Source organism: Chiloscyllium plagiosum, chromosome 5, assembly GCF_004010195.1.
Source record: "Chiloscyllium plagiosum isolate BGI_BamShark_2017 chromosome 5, ASM401019v2, whole genome shotgun sequence".
Taxonomy (NCBI): domain Eukaryota; kingdom Metazoa; phylum Chordata; class Chondrichthyes; order Orectolobiformes; family Hemiscylliidae; genus Chiloscyllium; species Chiloscyllium plagiosum.
The window spans coordinates 75,036,896-75,055,404 of NC_057714.1; the positions used below are offsets into that span (position 1 = coordinate 75,036,896).

The following is an 18,509-nucleotide window of genomic DNA, read 5'->3' on the forward strand; positions in this document are numbered from 1 at the left end:
GGGAGTGGTCTTTACGGAATGCTAATAAGGGAGGGGAGGGAAATATATCCTTGGTGGTGGGGTCCGTTTGGAGGTGGCGGAAATGACGGCGGATGATGCGCTGTACATGGAGATTGGTGGGGTGGTAGATGAGGACCAGTGGGGTTCTGTCCTGGTGGCGGTTGGAGGGGCGGGGCTCAAGGGCAGAGGAGCAGGAAATTAAATTGTAAATAGTTGTTCCCGCCAAATGAATTTATCAGGTAACTAAATATGATTTGCAATGTTAATACCAGAGTTAACTAGATTGCTGATCCATAACCGGATTTTCATCCTTCATAAGATTACTCATGTTCAAACATGACCCAATATGTTACATCTGGATGGTCAACCTACTTAGTTTATCAGATCAAAAATGATTGCTCTTGAAACTCAGAATTAGTGTGCAAAGCTTTGAAAGACATTTTTGCGATGATATATCATCACATCCAATGCCAAAATATCACATTAGCATGTGTTCACTTCTGCAAACCTCAAACACATTGCTGGGATCTTCTAATTAAGTCACTGGCATGAAATAAAGCAATACAGTTTCAAACATTTAAACAGTTCATAAAATAGAACTATATAATTTCATTTTATATTTCAAAGAAATATAAAGAGTATGGTAATTTCAAGTCAACCGCTGACAGAGTTTTTAATCAAAGGTTTAGTTTAATAATTCTTATACATTAAGACAGAAGAAATGAATCGAGTCAATCGACTTTCGCTATGGAAATGATAACGACTTGGTTTAGACACGTATTCCTCTTATTTTATTTCCTTATATCAAGTGAAACCATTAGCCGAATGCTAAATAGCTTCACGCTTCGTGCCCTTTTTTTAGATCCAGGGTACACATTAATGTTCTGCTCCCCAGAGAACCATACCCTAAACTACTCGGGGAAATCTGCCTAGGAAAGCAGAACGACCTCCCTTATGGCATTCCTCTCTCCATGGTGTCAATCTATACTTAACAACAGTTGCGAAGAAAGATGACGCAGCTTCTGTAATCAACCTAATAAGGGAATACAAATCTAACCAAGCGCCCCCTCCATTCAAGACACTCCAGTGTGTGTCATATGAAATTATTTTTTTGTGCAACTGAATGAACAACACCAATCACTTAAATAAAACACGCCAATCTCGTCCTCGCCCGCATGTTTGCACCAGTGTGTTGCCTTGAGATAAATGCGTTAAGATGAATTTATTGAGAAAGAAGCTTACTGTACTGCAGAGCCAGGCTTCACAGAAGCATTGATGCAGTGTTACAGCGCACAGCAATGAACAGACTATCCTACCCGGCCGTCATGGTAATGTTGTAGAATGTGAGCCAAGCGGTAGCAAACGGGCTGAGAGGCTTCTTCTTGGTTTCTTTCTCTTCCATCGAGCCATCCTCCTCGCTGGGCGCCATGGCACCGGGTGACTAAATTAAGAAAGTCCAAGCTAACAGCTGAAGCCCGACCACGGCCACGCGCCTCGCTCCCCTTGGGATCTGCGCGCACTCACGGCGGCGCGCATTAAGCCACCACACCACTCTACACTGAAACGCACAGAATCTATTTTTTACTCGGCGAGGAGCAGCAAATGTTTTTTGCAGCTGCTGAGATTTATGTATTTATCGTAAAATGGCTCATATAATATAAAAGGAATTCATTATTGTCATCATTTTTAACATAAACATATATTTGGTCATTATAATTCTACTGTCAATACATCATTCAGTAATTAGTTTCCCTACAGTGTGGAAACAGGCCCTTCGGCCCAACTAGTCCACACCGACCCTCCGAAGAGTAACCTACCCAGACCCATTCCCCATATTTACCTCTGCCTAATGCACCTAACACTACGGGCAATTTAGCAAGACCAATTCCCCTAACCTGTACATCTTTGGACTGTGGAAGTAAACCGGAGCACCTGGAAGAAACCCACGCAGACACCAGAGAATGTGCAAACTCCACACAGTCACCCTAGGCTGAGAATCGAACCCAGGTCCCTGGTGCTACGAGGCAACGGTGCTATCTCTGCTGGCTATGTTATGTTAGCTTACTGTAATTGCAACATTTCTGCTATCCCCAAGGCTTTTACCGTACCTGCTCGATGTGCCATAATTTGAAAGTTGTAAAAAATAAATCTTCAAGAGCTTCCTGAGCAGGATTCGGGTCAATCTACATCTGATATTCTGCTGTGAAAACTCTGTTCTCATTTTGACAGCTGAAAATCATATGGGAGTCCTGCAAATTAGATTGTGAGGAACTTTTGCCTCGTTGAGAAGAACAGCTTCTTCCCTGCTGTTACTGGACTTTTGATCAGACCTCTCACATATTAAAGCTGACCTGCATCTGTAACACTAAATTCTGTTCTATGAAGTATGATTTGCCTGGATAGCATATAAAACATTACTTTTCACTGTATCTCAGTACATGTGACAATCGTCAAATCAAATCAGAATGGGAGGGATATAAGATAATTAGCAAAGGAAGTGAATGTGAGTAAATCTTTTTCGCACAGTGACTAGTTAAGATCGGAAATGCACTGTCTTAAAATGTAATGGAGGCAGGTTCAATTGAGGCATTCAAAAGGACATTTTAATCATAGTCTCATACAGCATGGAAATAGACGCTGAAGTCCAACCAGTCCACGGTGACATATTCCCAAACTAAACTAGTCCCATCTGCCTGTGTTTGTCCCATCTCTCCAAAACTTTCTATTCATGAACTTATTGAAATATCTTTTAAAGTTTGTAACTATATCTGCATCCACCATTTTCTCTGGCAGTTCATGCCCCACACAAGCCATTTGCTGTGTAAAATGTTGCCCCTTGTCCTCTTTAAATCTTTCTCCTCTCACCTTAAAAATAAGCCCCTAAGGATTATTTAAACAGAAACAATATTCAAGGTTATGCAGAAAATGCACAAGAGTCGCGCCAGGTCAAAAACCTCATTCAGAGAGCCTGATAGAACACAACAGGCAAGCAACCTCCTTCTGTGCCATAACAACACTTTTTAAAAAAATCATTCATTGCTTGTGGGAATTGATGGCTACGCCAGCATTTATGGCCTATTCATAATTTCCTTAGGAAGGTTAATAGTCACCTATATTGCTGTGGCCCAAAGTCAAACATAAATCAGGTAAGGATGCCAGATTTCCTTCTCTAAAGGGCATTTGCAACCAGTTGTGTTTTGCAATAATTACAGGTGGTTTTAGTTCAATTCAAATTTCACCATCTGTTGCCGTGGCATTTGAACCCATTTTCCCCCAGAAGAATAGTCTGGGATTCTGGATTACTCATTCAGTGACATTAACACTCTGCCCACACCTCCCTAAAATCTGTGAATTTCTTTCCATCATATGGCTGATCAGGGATCTCCCCCACACTTCCCACTTGCCAATGTAGTTCATTAAAAAGATTCACAAGTTGATATTTAACTTGTCTGGCCAGGTCATGAACACCTTTTCTTTAGCCATCAGGTCTTGGAGTAGGACTTGAATGTGGCTGTTCCAGCTCAGAAAACTCACAATGTGCCACATGATAGATGAATCAAAACAAAACAAGAAAATAATTAAAACAAGTCTTAGCCACGATATTAGGTGTGTTCAGCTTAGAAGGTTTACTCTGCCAATTTTGGGCAAACAAATCACTTCTAAAGGATTATGACAGCATGTAATATTGGTGCTGCCTTCAAAAGTACTGTGTGCAGATGACACTTGATGCACATTTCATTGATGGCATTCTACAGCCATTTAAATGCAGCCTGCATGTCCTGAAGTATAAGTGCATGATGGCTGCTGAGTGCAGAACTATTTAGCATAATGACTAAAGAAGGGAATGGAGGTGCTACTTGAGGCAAAGTTGTTTATAATGGTGGAATATTAACTTACTCTCGAACATCTTTTTCACCCCAGGAAATAGAATCAGAGAAAGAGACTATTCAACTTCATGTGTTGGTGCACCTTTTCAAATGGACAATTTAAATAGGCCAATTCCCCTGCTTTTCTCTCCCCCCTCCCCACAAAGTTTACATTAATTCTTTAGAAATTCAGAAAGAGGAAGCCTTCCAAGTACTTAACTGCTGGCATTAGGTGAGGATCACCAAAGTTTGTAAGTGATAGAAGCCTGACTTACATTAGTCTGGTTCTAATAACATGCCCTTATTAATTACAAAACTGAAATATACCACCTCATCAACCTTCCCAGTTTACTCGAGAATGACCTCACAACAAGAATCAGGGAACACTGTTTAAATATTTTTGCTGCCACTTTTAAGACAGAGATCAAGAGAATTTGGAACTCTCTGTGCCTCAGAAAGTGGTGCAAGTGGGGTCATTCAATATTTTTAAGAAGGAGGCAGAAAAGTTCTTGTCAGGCAAGGTTGTCAGAAGGCACATGAGAGTGTGAAATTCAGAACACAAACAGAACAACCCCAATTTTGTTGAAACGTGATGGGGCCAGATGGCCTACCTCTCCTCTTAATTGGCATGTACACTACTATATCTTAAATTCTTATGGCAAGTTGATACCTTGCATCACACAGACCATTTTGGAACTCTGATTTGTAATGAAACAAGTAAGGCGAACAAACTCAATTTCTCGCCAACTATATTTAATAAGCATGAAACCTTGACCTTTTCCAAAATGGATAACCTGTTTAATGACTAGCAACAAGTTGAAAACATGAACTTATCTTAAAATCTGTAATTTTCAAAGAAGCCCTCTCAATTCTATTGATCACTGTGAGTGGCATAAATGTTAAAATAGCTCACCTCTTCTGTTGTCAGTTACTTCACACTGCACTCTGACAACCCTGGATGAGTTCCAAATGAGTGTAATTTAGCATACCAGATCACTTGTTAACTTCTGAAGTTCCATAGATGCATAGAAACATGGAAGACAGGAGCAGGAGTGGGACATAAAACCTCTCAAGACTGCTTTGCCATTCAATATGATCATGGCTGGCCATTGAATTCAATAACCTAATCCCAACGTTTCCCCATATCCATTGATCCCTTTAACCACAAGAGCTACATCTACCTCCTTTGTGAAAACACATCATGTTTTGGTCTCAGCCACTTCCTGTGATAGTGAATTTCACAGGCTCAGCACTCTCTGGGTGAAGACATTCTCCACATCTCAATCCTAAAAGGTTTTCACCTTATCCTTAAGTTATGACCCTAGGTTGTGAACTACCCCATCATCAAGAAAGTCCTTCCTGCTCCTAACCTGTCTGGTCCTGTTAGAATTTCAGAGGTTTTAATACAATCATCCTCATTCTTCTACACTCCAGTGAATATGATTGCATCTTTCCTCATATGTCAGATCTGCCATCGCAGGAATTGATTTGGTAAACCTTCACTGCACCGCCTCCATAGCAAAAACATCCTTCCTCGGATGAAGAGAACAAAACTGTGTACAATATTTTGGTGTGGCCTCACCAATCCCCTCTATAATTGCAGCTCGGCATTCGTGCTCCAGCACTCAAATCCTGTTGGTTTTGAAGGCCAACATATAGTTTGCCTTCTTTACTGCCTGCTGCACCTCATGCTTACTTTTAGTGACTGGTGCCCTATGACACCCAGGTCTCATTTAATATTCACTTCTTCCTACTAAGTTCTGAAGAAGGGTCACTGGACTTAAAGCGTTAACTCTGCTTCTCTTTCCAAGATGCTGCCAGACCTGCTGAGTTTCTCCAGCAATTTCTATTTTTATTTCAGATTTCCAGCATCTGCAGTTCTGTTTTATGTTTCATTTGTTAATTTAATTACTTCTCCAGTTTTGCCCACAGGTTCAAATAAAACAGGAAATATTTATGTTACCTTAATAAGATTTCTATTATCCTTTTATTTTGATACATTTTCTATCCTGAATAATATTTTGTTTGTACAATCCCAGATTATGTTATTGCTAGACAAGTTTGATAGCAGATTGACATCTGGCTTGAGAGTTTTATTTGTATTTAGATTAGATTAGATTAGATTAGATTACTTTACAGTGTGGAAACAGGCCCTTCGGCCCAACAAGTCCACACCGACCCGCCGAAGCGCAACCCACCCATACCCCTACATTTACCCCTTTAACCTAACACTATGGGCAATTTAGCGTGGCCAATTCACCTGACCCGCACATCTTTTGGACTGTGGGAGGAAACCGGAGCACCCGGAGGAAACCCACGCAGACACGGGGAGAATGTGCAAACTCCACACAGTCAGTCGCCTGAGTCGGGAATTGAACCTGGGTCTCTGGCGCTGTGAGGCAGCAGTGCTAACCACTGTGCCACCGTGCCGCCCACGACGGCTGGAAATGTGTTGCTGGAAAAGCGCAGCAGGTCAGGCAGCATCCAGGGAACAGGAGAATCGACGCCCCGGGCACAAGCCCCTCCCCAGGAACGAGGAAAGTCCGTCCAGCAGGCCAAGGCAAAAGGTAGTCTCTCACTGAAGCATAAGTGTGCAATGTTGCAGATTTAGTTTTAGTAAAGAATAGAAGCTTATTCTGCAAATGAAATAAAGATTCAATACAATGAACCAAACTATTTACATATAACAGACATTTATAGATTCTAAACACCCAGCTAATCCCAAAAGTATCCCTTTACCATCCTTGCAGTTACACCAAAGACAGTTCCCTTTTCTATCCCATCTGAGTTAGCTATGGCTTCAATTCTTGGTCATGAGAAGCTGATAGCCTCTTCCTTGATTTGTTGTAAAACTGAGTGTAACATTTCTCAGCTTCAAATAGCCCCTCCAGGATTTTAACAAACTTCCCAATGTAGAACTTTTAATAAACTCCTTATGCAAAGATAACCTATTTTAACAATTCTAAACCAGCTTCTCAATTTCTCAGGAGAAAGTCCATTACACATCCAGCTTCAGTTAAGAACCCTGCAGCACTTCCCAAACTAAAACTAGATAAAACCCTTTTTTCCCCGAGATCTAGATGTTTCCCCAATAAAAAGAAAAACAAAATCAATCAGTGATCTTCGAAACTGGAGCCAAAAGCTTAACTGTTTACCTTTTACCCACTCCTAAAATTATCCTGTTGTAAGGAAAAGGCCATTACTCTCCAGGACATTACTATCACATTAGGAAGTACAGACTTTAAAACAATTGTTCAGGTCACAAGAGCATCACCACCTCAGCCAAAGTTTATCCAGAGGGTAGTTAAAAGTCAACAAGGTTTGAAGTCATATGTTGGTCAAATAGTGTAAGGATAGCGTATTTCCTTCCCTGATGGACAAGTGAAACAGATGGATTTTGTGGCATTCAACTGGAATTGCATGTTCACCATTAGCACAGTTTTTTTCAGAAATCAAATTCAGGTTTTACCATCAACCACGGCAGGAATTCAACCTATGTCTCCAGAACACCTCATGATTTGCTTTACTGAGCCAGTGTCATTATCACTACACAGCACCTCCCCTCCTGCACTGTAAGGCACACCAGCAATTAATACTGAAAGCCTGTTGGAAGGACAGGACAGACAGAATATTGATTGGATCGGGCTGCTTACTTGCTCTCTTAGTACTTGCTGCCTTTGCACCTACCTGTGTTTGGAACATGCATGTCATTTATTGCCTTGTCATGCCATTCCATGCCTGTTAGCACTTTGGCACTTCAGCTAGGACCAACAGCTGTCAGTACTGCTGCATTACTGTATGTATTGTTTTGTGCAAACACACAAACAGACAGATGGTCATGCTTGTCAGTAGGGACTAGTCCAGGGTTGGAGTTGGGGTCATTATGAATGGCACATAACAACATCACTCAAACATCGCATGTGCCAGCTGTACAACAAAGACTCTGCATATTTATCCTGACCATGTCAGAATTGGATAGATGGTAGTCCTCAATTCAGTCAAGGGGGGGGAGGGATATTGCAGTCTATCAGTGGTTCCAGATACTGACAATCATGGGCACAGTCTCTCATGTCTTTTCTCTTTCTTAATCAGTTTTGTGGTTTTCCTTTGCGAGCTTTTAAAATGATCGTGATCCTCCATCAACTATCAACTTTAGTTAAAGATTGCATTATATTAAGTATAAGGGATCACACAGTAAAAGAACATCTATTGCACAACAAATCTGCAATATCCCATGTATTTAACTAAGTTCTTGGAACAAGATGAAAAAGAAATAGACAATGATTTGAGTGTAATATTTTAACTGAGTATACCATGTAAATTATTGAACAAAAATATTTAACAACAGACAAAATATATTAATTGCTTTCAATCCTTATTCCTCATAGCTGCCTGACACAGGTGATGTCATTTTTAGTTTTCTTCAATTTGTTTTCAGTTCTTGGATTCTAACCAGACTGTTATAGGCTTTCTCTGAACTGAGAGTTTATTGACTAAAGCGGTCTAGCAGCACTCCCACATCAAATCCAACTGTTCCTCCTTCATCTATCTTGGCATTTTTTGCTTTTTATATTCCAGAAATACTCTTACAAACAATTAAATATTTCTCTTCCATTACCAAATCACTCATGGTAATCTATCTTGACATCAATTAATCAATCAACAGCCATCACTTGTTTTCCTTCTAATCTTAATTACTTAATACATTAGTAGATTCCCCTCTTCTCTTTAACTAATACATGTTTCAATATCCACAAAGTATCTAATTAAAAGAATGAAGGAATAAAATTACTTTTCTTCCATGTTCTATATGCTGCCCATAATACAATCAATCTGCCATATTAACTCTTCATCCTTTAAAGAAGAAGTACTTCAATTTCAAAGTGGTCCAAATAAACTATTAATTTGTCATATTTTTATAACACAAGACATCTCTCTTTGAGAATTTCTAATAAGTCTTTGGGGCAATCACTTCCTTTTGTTAAACAGGCTGACAATTGATGACTCATGTCAGTCCATTTTATTTTTGTAATATTTTTTCTCTCAAACATTTCCTTCATACTAGCAAGGTCAATTCTTAATCTTCTCTCTGTAACATATTTTGTCAAATCATCATTGTCCCAAAGAGAAAAATTATAAAAATAGCATTATATGGGCAATGTTTATTCAGATTACAATGTATAGAATGTTTTCAGAATGTTTGACAACTATTCTGAATAGACATGTCTATTCATGTCAATTCACATCTTCATGTCTATTACTTCTACGAATGTCAGGTGACCAGATAAGTAGGGTGCCACGTCGGTAGGATGCCAAGTAAGTCAATTGTGATTTCTGGCCTTGCACATTGTTACCTCATTTTGCCAATCCTTTGTTCCTACCTCTTGCCCCTCATCATATATTTTCTCGATTTCCTGGTCGCTTTTCCTGGCTAAAGTGGAATCCCTCCATCACTAGTCCATTCTAGCACATAAGTTACCTTCAGGTCAACTTTTGGTCATTGTCCATTGGAATAAATAGCCCAATCCTGTTCATTGGCATCAATTTGTCCATTATCAGTTAGCCCTTCGCTTGCAAGAACCTTCATTGCATTGCTGTGCAATATATATGTATGCATAGTGCATGGTGCCTCATCACTTTCTGACACTTATTCCAGTTCTGCAAATGTATGAGGAGGAGAATTAAACATTTTGGTGGCAATGTAGTATAATTACTGATTTTTAAAATATCCATATCTAAACTTTACCAGGACCTTGCCACTGTTTCTGGCATTTTGTTTTGTAACATGCCACATCTACAGATTAAAATGTATTTCGAATGGCCTTACACATGCAGTAAGACACATCAAATTTTGTCTGAATCTTCCTCCTTATGGATTGCCCTTCTCTCAACATTCAAATGTTCAGAAAAAAGGAAACTAATTATAAATCCTTTCCAGCTGGGGCATTATCACATTGCCAGAGCAGTTTTAGGAATTTTCCCAGAAAACAATTGATACAATTGTAGCCACTTGTAGTGGATTCCTAACAGAGACCACACATGCTAGGACAGATGCTAGTTTAAACCTGGTTGGTTCACTATGATTTTATGAAGCATCTCACTTCTTAATACATTAAAGGGCTTCCCACTGCAGTGTTCATTACCAGAATTTTCTTATTTTCACACATATCTTTAAATGTATCATTGGCAAATTTATCATTTAAAGGTGTAGTGTGCTCATTGTACTTTACCCCTTCTTCCTCCATTAGTCTTTAACTTATGAGAAGTTACATGGACAAACCGGTCATGTAGTTTGAAGATAATCAACCTGTTTTCCTTCAAATTCCTGTTCTTAATACTTCTTTCATATTTTGATTGGAGAAATTAAGAATCGTTAGAATGTTACAATAACGTCCAGATGGATTTAAACTCTAAATCTACTGACTCCCTCTCCAAACAAATTGCTTCATTGTGTTCTATATCCAATTTCATTTGAGTCTTTTTCATTGACAGCCTGCTCAACTGTAAGAGTATTTCACTAGATATAACACATATACTGATAACATAGTTTACACCAGTTTGTTTTTATATGAAGTTATGACTCTTGTTAGTGTCTTCAGTATGTGGTCATCCACAAAACTGATGCACATAGAAATATTAAATTCTTTAATTTTACTTTGGTTTTTATTATTTAGGGAATTTAAGTACATTTGAACCAATATACACTGTGAGTATGTATCCTCTGTCCAATGTAGCACAATTGAAAGACTGCAACTTTCAGGCCTGGGTTGAATCTTCTTGCAATCAATGCAATTCCTTTTGTCCGATCAGTCTCTTCATTTTCTATTCAGGAACCTTGATGTTTTGTGTCATTTTGAAATGTGTTATTCCATTTAGGAAAACTCATTGCATAATAATATCAGAGTCATATCTGAAATACTTGTTGACCATACTTCTGGCATTTCATTCTTCTCTTATTAGTCCCCAATTCCTGTTATCTGTCACAGAGAGACTTTGGGCAGCTAACTTCACTCATTCTAATTATAATTTGTCTTCCTGTCAACACTTAGGCCTCACACCTGGATGGTCCTGAAATGTGTTTAATATTGGATGTTCCATTTTTATGTTACTGCTGAATGCCTCCTTTGCTCTATAAAGGCCTTTGGGATGTATGTTTTCTCAGTGATTTTTTAAGGCTCTTGACATCTGTTCCAAATGTATATTTCTTTCTGAAAATCTAACTCCAGTTAATACTCGAAATGTATTTGTGTTCGATACCTTAGCACAGTCCAACAATTTGTGGAAGCACCAAGTTGGGAATCTCCAAATAAAGTTTTTGTTTTCTACTCTTAAATATGGTCTGCTGAATCCAATTATATACTCTTCTATGAAATAACCATCCAGCTTTCCGAATTTATCAAAGTCTGATCATGTGTTTAAATGGATCATTTCTCTTTGTAGGTTTTTCCATCAATATTAACAGATTACCCAAACCTTTCTTAGTGTATAAGTTTTGAGCCTTTAGCTCTGAAAATACTTCGCAGCTTATTTTGCTTGTATTAGGAGGCAATTATGCCAATGTCATACCTTGTTTGCTTCTTTGGAAAGGACGTAACCCATACAAAATCTGACACATTCATTCGATTGGCTGAACTGGTTCTCACCCGCAACAATTTCTCCTTCAAATCCTCCCACTTCCTCCAGAATGAAGGGGTAGCCATAGGCACTCGCATAGGCCCCAGCTATGCCTGCTTCTTTGTCGGGTTCGTGGACCAGTTAATCTTCTGCAGCTACACCAGCACCATTCCCCACCCTTTCCTCTGCTACATCGATGACTGTATCAGTGCCACCTCGTGCTCCCACGAGGAGATTGAACAGTTCACTAACACCTTTCACCCTGACATCAAGTTTGCCTGGACTATCTTGGACACTTCTCTCCCCTTTCTCGGCCTCTCTGTCTCCATTTCCAGTGACTGACTCAACACGGACATCTACTTCAAACCCACTGATGCCCACAGCTTCCTGGATCACACGTCTTTCCAATGTGCCACCTGTAAAAGTGCTATCCCTGACTCCCAATTCGTCCGCCTCCACCGCATCGGCTCCCAGGTGGATCAATTCCACCATAGAACATCCCAGATGGCCACTTTCTTATTGGATTGCGAATTCCCCTCCCACATATTTGACGACGTCCTCCTGCACATCCCCATTCACTTCCCGCACCTCTGAACTTGAACCCCACCTCTCCAATCGCAACAAGGACAGAACCCCGGTTCTTACCTTGCATCCCACCGACCTCTGGATACAACACATCATCCTCCGCCATTTCTGCCACCTACAAACAGACCCCACGACCAGGGATATATTTCTCTCCCCACCCCTATCTGCATTCCGCAGAGACCATTCTCTCCACGACTCCCTTGTCAGGTCCATGCCTCCCATCAACCCACCCTCCACTCCTGTCACCTTCCCCTGCCAGCGTAAGAATTGCAAAACCTGCGCCCACACCTCCCCCATCACCTCCATCCAAGGCCCCAAAGGATCCTTCCACATCTGACAGAGATTTACCGTACTTCCACAAATGTCATCTACTGTGTCTGTTGCTCTCGATGTGGTCTCCTGTACATTGGGGAGACAGGACCCCAACTTGCAGAATGTTTCAGAGAACATTCTGGGCGGCACGGTGGCACAGTGGTTAGCACTGCTGCCTCACAGCGCCTGAGACCCGGGTTCAATTCCCGCCTCAGGCGACTGACTGTGTGGAGTTTGCACGTTCTCCCCGTGTCTGCGTGGGTTTCCTCCGGGTGCTCCGGTTTCCTCCCACCATCCAAAGATGTGCAGGGTCAGGTGAATTGGCCATACGAAATTGCCTGTAGTGTTAGGTTAGGGGTATGGGTGGGTTTCGCTTCGGCGGGTCGGTGTGGACTTGTTGGGCCGAAGGGCCTGTTTCCACACTGTAATGTAATCTAAAATCTAATCTCTGACACATGCACTATCAAATCCACTGCCCTTTGGCTGAACACTTTAACTCCCCCTCCCACTCCACCAAGGGCATGCAAGTCCTGGGCCTCCTCTACCACCATACTCTAGCCACCTGACGCCTGGAGGAAGAACGCCTCATCTTCTACTTGGGACCCTCCAACCACATGGGATCAATGTCAATTTCACCAGTTTCTTCATTTTCCCTGTCCCCACCTTATCCTAGATCCAACCTTCCAACTCCACACCGCCTTTTTGAACTGTCCTATTTGTCCATCTTCCTTACCACCTTTCCACTCCACCCTTCCTCCAACCTATCACCATCACCTTCCCCACCTTCATCTACCTATTGCATTACCAAGTACTATCCCCATCCCCTCATTCCTGATGAAGAGCTCATGCTCAAAATGTCGACTCTCCTGCTCCTCGGATGCTCCCTGACTGGCTGTGCTTTTCCAGCACCACACCTTTCAACTCTGATCTCCAGCATCTGATGTCCTCACTTTCTCTAAAACGAAGTAGATATAAGGTTCACCTTCACAGATCATCACTGGGAAATCATCCTGGCACTTTACACTTGGTTTTAGCCATTCTTCTTGCAAATAGCTCCAATTACAACCTTCTATTTGAGGTAACCAACCTTTGCTACTATTGTTCTTGGAGTCTAACCAAGATGTTCAAATAATAAAAACAATGATTTGTGCAGAATGTATTGGTTATAGCTGTCCAGTAATTTACCTGTACCCAGTCCTGACTGCCCTTTTATGTATCCAGGCATCTTTATTTTATGAGACGTAAGTATTAAGGGTTACAGAACCAGATATTTTCTAATCAACCAGTTCAGACATATTAATGCATACCTCTGAAGCAGTTGGGCCTTGAACCCAAGCCTCCTGGATCAGAGATAGGAACACTACTACTGCATCACAAGAGCACCCAGACATTTTGTTTTGAATTGAGAAGTGCTCTTACACAGAATTAAATGTTTCTTTTCCTGATCACCAAATTACCTGTAGTATTTTTCTTTCATCTATTAATCACCACCAGTAAATCACTCATGTTTCTGTTTGAATAATTTATGTGCAAAGCAGAAATTGAGGACTGAAGATGCTGGAGATCAGAATGTGGTGCTGGAAAAGCACAGCCGGTCAGGCAGCATCCGAGGAGCAGGACAGTCAATGTTTTGGGCATGAGCTCTTCATCAGGAATGTGCAAAGCCTGTTAAGGGTGATTCAAACCAACAAAGGTGAGGGAGATGTAGAGAGAGAGGCAAAGGGCTAAATCACAATGGAGCTGATATATCCAGCGATCAATTTATCAATTAACATTCAATAGCTGTTTCCATTATAAACTTAATTTTTTGTTATTTTGCATTTTCATCTCTGGCTCCTCATTCTGTTTGCTATGGCCCTTGAGGTCCCTAGTTTTAAACTCTCCACAGGTCTGCCTCCTTGCACTTTTGCACATTGCCCCCTACCACCTATAACCTAGTTCGCTGACTATGTGTGGTTTGGTATCTAATATATGCTCATTGGTGAATTTTGCATGTCATTTGTTGATCATGTGACAGTAGAGTCCATATTGGTGGCACAGCAGCCATAGACAAGCCAGTAGGCAGCCAGCAGATTTCTGTGGAAAATTTGCATTTTTAAAAATGTTTTAAACTTGAACTTCTTCATAGCTGCAAACGGTACAATCAATCACTATGACAATTCAAACTTTTCTACAAAAAATACAGAACTGAGTTCTGAGGAAGGGTTACTGGATCCGAAAATGTTAACTTTGATTTCTCTCCGCAGATGCTGCCAGATCTGCTGAGTTTTTCCAGCATTTTCTATTTTTGTATTTAATATTGGTTATACTGCCCTCTTCTGTAAATGTTAATGCACACTGGACAAATTCCCTGATGCACTGGGAAAGACTTAAAGATTGTTGTTGCAAATGAATTTGATCCAGTTAGAAAATGAAGTACTGAGATGGAAACATTTTTGCAGTTAAAAATGCCTAAAAGTCCAACCTTTATTCTATTTGTCCAAATCTTGAAGGGGTTACATGAATGTTGTAGTTTTGTTCGCCGAGCTAGGAATTTATGTTGCAGACGTTTCGTCCCCTGTCTAGGTGACATCCTCAGTGCTTGGGAGCCTCTTGTGAAGCGCTTCTGTGATGTTTCCTCCGGCATTTATAGTGGTTTGAATCTGCCGCTTCCAGTTGTCAGTTCCAGCTGTAGTGGCCGGTATATTGGGTCCAGGTCGATGTGCTTATTGATCGAATCTGTGGATGAGTGCCATGCCTCGAGGAATTCCCTGGCTGTTCTCTGTTTGGCTTGTCCTATAATAGTAGTGTTGTCCCAGTCAAACTCATGTTGCTTGTCATCTGAGTGTGTGGCTACTAAGGATAGCTGGTCATGTCGTTTCGTGGCTAGTTGGTGTTCATGGATGCGGACCGTTAGCTGTCTTCCTGTTTGTCCTATGTAGTGTTTGCAACACAAATTCCCAGCTCAGCGAGCACCCGAGCAACAAATCTTCTCCCAAACTTTGGTTACATGAATACTTTTCTATGTTTGCAAATGGGTGATGAAATGATTGCAGATTTAATGTAGCTGTAGTTTGCAAGTGCATACTTTACATAATTGACTCTTCAACCTTCTCATGTTGTAGTTGCATCCTAAAGTTTTAGCCCATCAAAGTGACACTCTGCCCATGCTGGGCATTGTCCCAGCCATATTTCAGTTGCATTTCCCAAATGTCAAATGGCAAATGATAGCAGGGCTCATCATCAGCACTGGGCTCTGGTTTGTAAGTAGATACCTTCCCAGAGCCTCTGTGTCCTATATTACCTCACACTACCCCCTCAGCCCATTTCCACCCACTCCTCCCTCTACCCCTCCACAGAGGATTTTGCCTCTGATTGTCCTCCTTGCTCACTGTCCCCTGACATTCCTCCTTAATGATGCCCAACTAGGTTTCTCTGCTTCTCCTGTGGGGACAAGATGATGGTCACTGCCAATAAATGAGTGAAGAATGCAAAGTTTTATTGTATAAACATTCTCATGTATGAGAAAAGGAAATGATTAGTATGAACAGGCTATTACAGGTAGGGACAGAACAATTTATATTGGAGGACAGGGATATAGCAAAGAAAACAAATAGTTACTTTTTGTCAATTTTCACAGAAGAAATGAAAAACTTTCAAAAATATTTGGCAAATAAGGGACTTGTAAAATTGAGAAACTGAAAGGAATTAGAATGAGTAAAGATGTAATGTTTGAAAAGTTAATTGGATTGAAAGTTGAAAAATCCCTTGTAGCAGATGTTTTATTCCAGAGTGTTGAAAGCGATGATGAGAGAGATGGTGGATGCTTTGCTAGTTATCGTCCAAAATACTATAGATTCTGGAAAGGTTCCTGCTGAGTGGAAAATAGCAAATGTAAGTCTCACTATTTAAGGAGAGAGGAACAGGGAGAACAGAGGACTACAAATCTTTTAGTTTGATGTCAGTACTTGAGGAAATGTTAAAATATAAGGAAGTGATAATTGGAATAATATAAGGAATGGTAACATTAGGTAGAATCAACATAGATTTATGAAAGGGAAATCATTTTTGACAAACTTGTTAGAGTGTTTTGAGTACATTACTTGTAGAACTGAGAAAGTGGAACTAGTGGATATGATATATTTGGGTATTCAGAAGGATATTGATAATGTCCCATACATAAAGTTAGTAAATAAAATTAGAGTACATGGGATTCGGGAAAATATTCTAGTGTGTATTGAGAATTGGCTAACTAAAAGAGTAGAAATTGGCAGATCATTCTCAGGATGGCAGACTATTACTGGTGTGATACCACAAGAATTGAATCAATTCACAGCTCTTCACAAACAATATAAATGATTTGAATGTGGAGAATGATTATAATATCTCCAAATTTTGAATGATGACACTAAACTGAACAAGAACATAAATTATGAGGAGGATGTAAGAAAGCTTCAAGAGGACTTGGCTAGGCTATGTGAATGAGCTAGAACATGACACTTGGAATATAATGTGTGTTAGTGTGAAGTTATTCACTTTGGTAGTCAAAAAAAAGAAAAGCAGAATATTTCTTGAATGGTAAGAGGTAGGAAAGTTCAGGTGTCCAGAAGGACCTGGGTGTCATAGAATCATGGAGTCACACAGCTCAGAAACAGATCCATCAGCCCAATTTGTGCATGCCATCCAGGTTTCCTAAACTGTAACTAGTCCCATTTGCCTGTGTTTGGTCCATATCCCTCTCAACCTTACCTGTCCAAATAAGAGTTAATGTGTACATGCAGCAAGCAATTAGGAAGGTGGATGCAACACTGGCATTCATCACAAAGGGATATGAGTCCAGGATTAAAAATGTCTTGCTGCAATTGTGCAGAGTCTTGTTGGCATTGCATCTAGATTTTTACTCCCATAGCAAGCAAGTTATATATCCCATACACAAAGTGTATCAGTTCACCAGATTAATCCTTGGGATAGTGGGATTGTTATATGAGGAGAGATTGAGGAGATTGCATTGTATACCCTAGAGTTTTGTAGAATGACAAAATTCTTGCTTGCAGGGTTTAAAGGTTTCTCCTGACGGGAGTTTAAACCCAGGGGCATTATCTCAAGATAAAGCATTATTTAAGACTGACATGACCAGAAATTACTTCTTTTAAAGGCTGGTGAATCTTGTGAATTCTCCACAGTAGAGGACTGTGGAAGTTCAGTCATTGAGCATTTTGAAGGCAGAAATTGATAGATCTCTTGCGACTAAGGACATCAAAGGTTATAGAGTCATAGAATCAGACAGCAGGGAAACAGAACATTCAGTCCAACTAGTTCATGCTGACCATGTTCCCAAACTCATCTCACCTGCTTGCATTTGGCCCATATTCCTCCAAACCTTTCCTATTCATGGACTTATTCAAATATCTTTTAAATATTCCAACTGTACCAGCATCCACTACTTCCTCTGGTAGTTCATTACACTAACCACTCTCTGTGTAAAAAAGTTGTCCCTCATGTCCTTTTTAAATCTTTCCCCCCTCACCTTAAAAATATGCTCCCTAGTTTTGAACTCCCCTACCTAAGGGAAAAGACCTTTGCTATTCACCTTGTTTATGCCCCTCATCATTTTATGAACTTCTAAAAAGTCATTCCTTAACCTCCATTGCTCCAGTGAAACAAGCCCCATAGTGTTGGAAGATGATATTTAAGTGGATAATCACCTGTGATTTAGTTGAAAGACAGCAGAACAGCCAGGACAGGCTAATTCACCTCCTTATGTTCTTATGTTTCTAACAAGACTAGGAATCTGACAGAATGGGAAGAGCACTATGAAAAAACATCTCTAGAATCAGTCTTCGTAGCATCAATGATACTTACATCCTAACTGAAGTAGAATCAAACTTTTTTTAAGTAGCACAAAAAGATTGCCTCGATCCCCGTAGCTTCCATGTCTAAATTGGGAGAATAGATGAGAGAGACTGTAGAACCATTTGTAAAACAGGTCAGACTGTCAGGAATTGCATTAAGGTACAGTAAAACCTGGAAATTACAACACAAAAAATAGACTTGAGAAAAGGAACATCAAAAGCATAATGAGAAAAGTGTGCTGACTGCTTGGGCCATAATTGGCATTAAGATGAGGCAAAAACAATTGACTGTAAATGTTAG

The 18,509-nt window shown here is 40.3% G+C and overlaps 1 protein-coding gene across 2 annotated transcripts in view; it reads right to left on the bottom strand.

Moving 5' to 3' along the window:
• The window catches only part of hacd1 (3-hydroxyacyl-CoA dehydratase 1), a 71,592-nt gene extending 70,108 nt beyond the window's left edge, over positions 1–1,484 (bottom strand). For both annotated transcript variants that reach the window (XM_043690388.1, XM_043690387.1), the window contains exon 1: positions 1,317–1,484. In XM_043690388.1, coding sequence (XP_043546323.1) covers positions 1,317–1,429 — 113 coding nt within the window. In that variant the 5' untranslated portion in view covers positions 1,430–1,484. The remainder of the gene's footprint in view (positions 1–1,316) is intronic.
• Between the last annotated feature and the right edge of the window lie 17,025 nt (positions 1,485–18,509).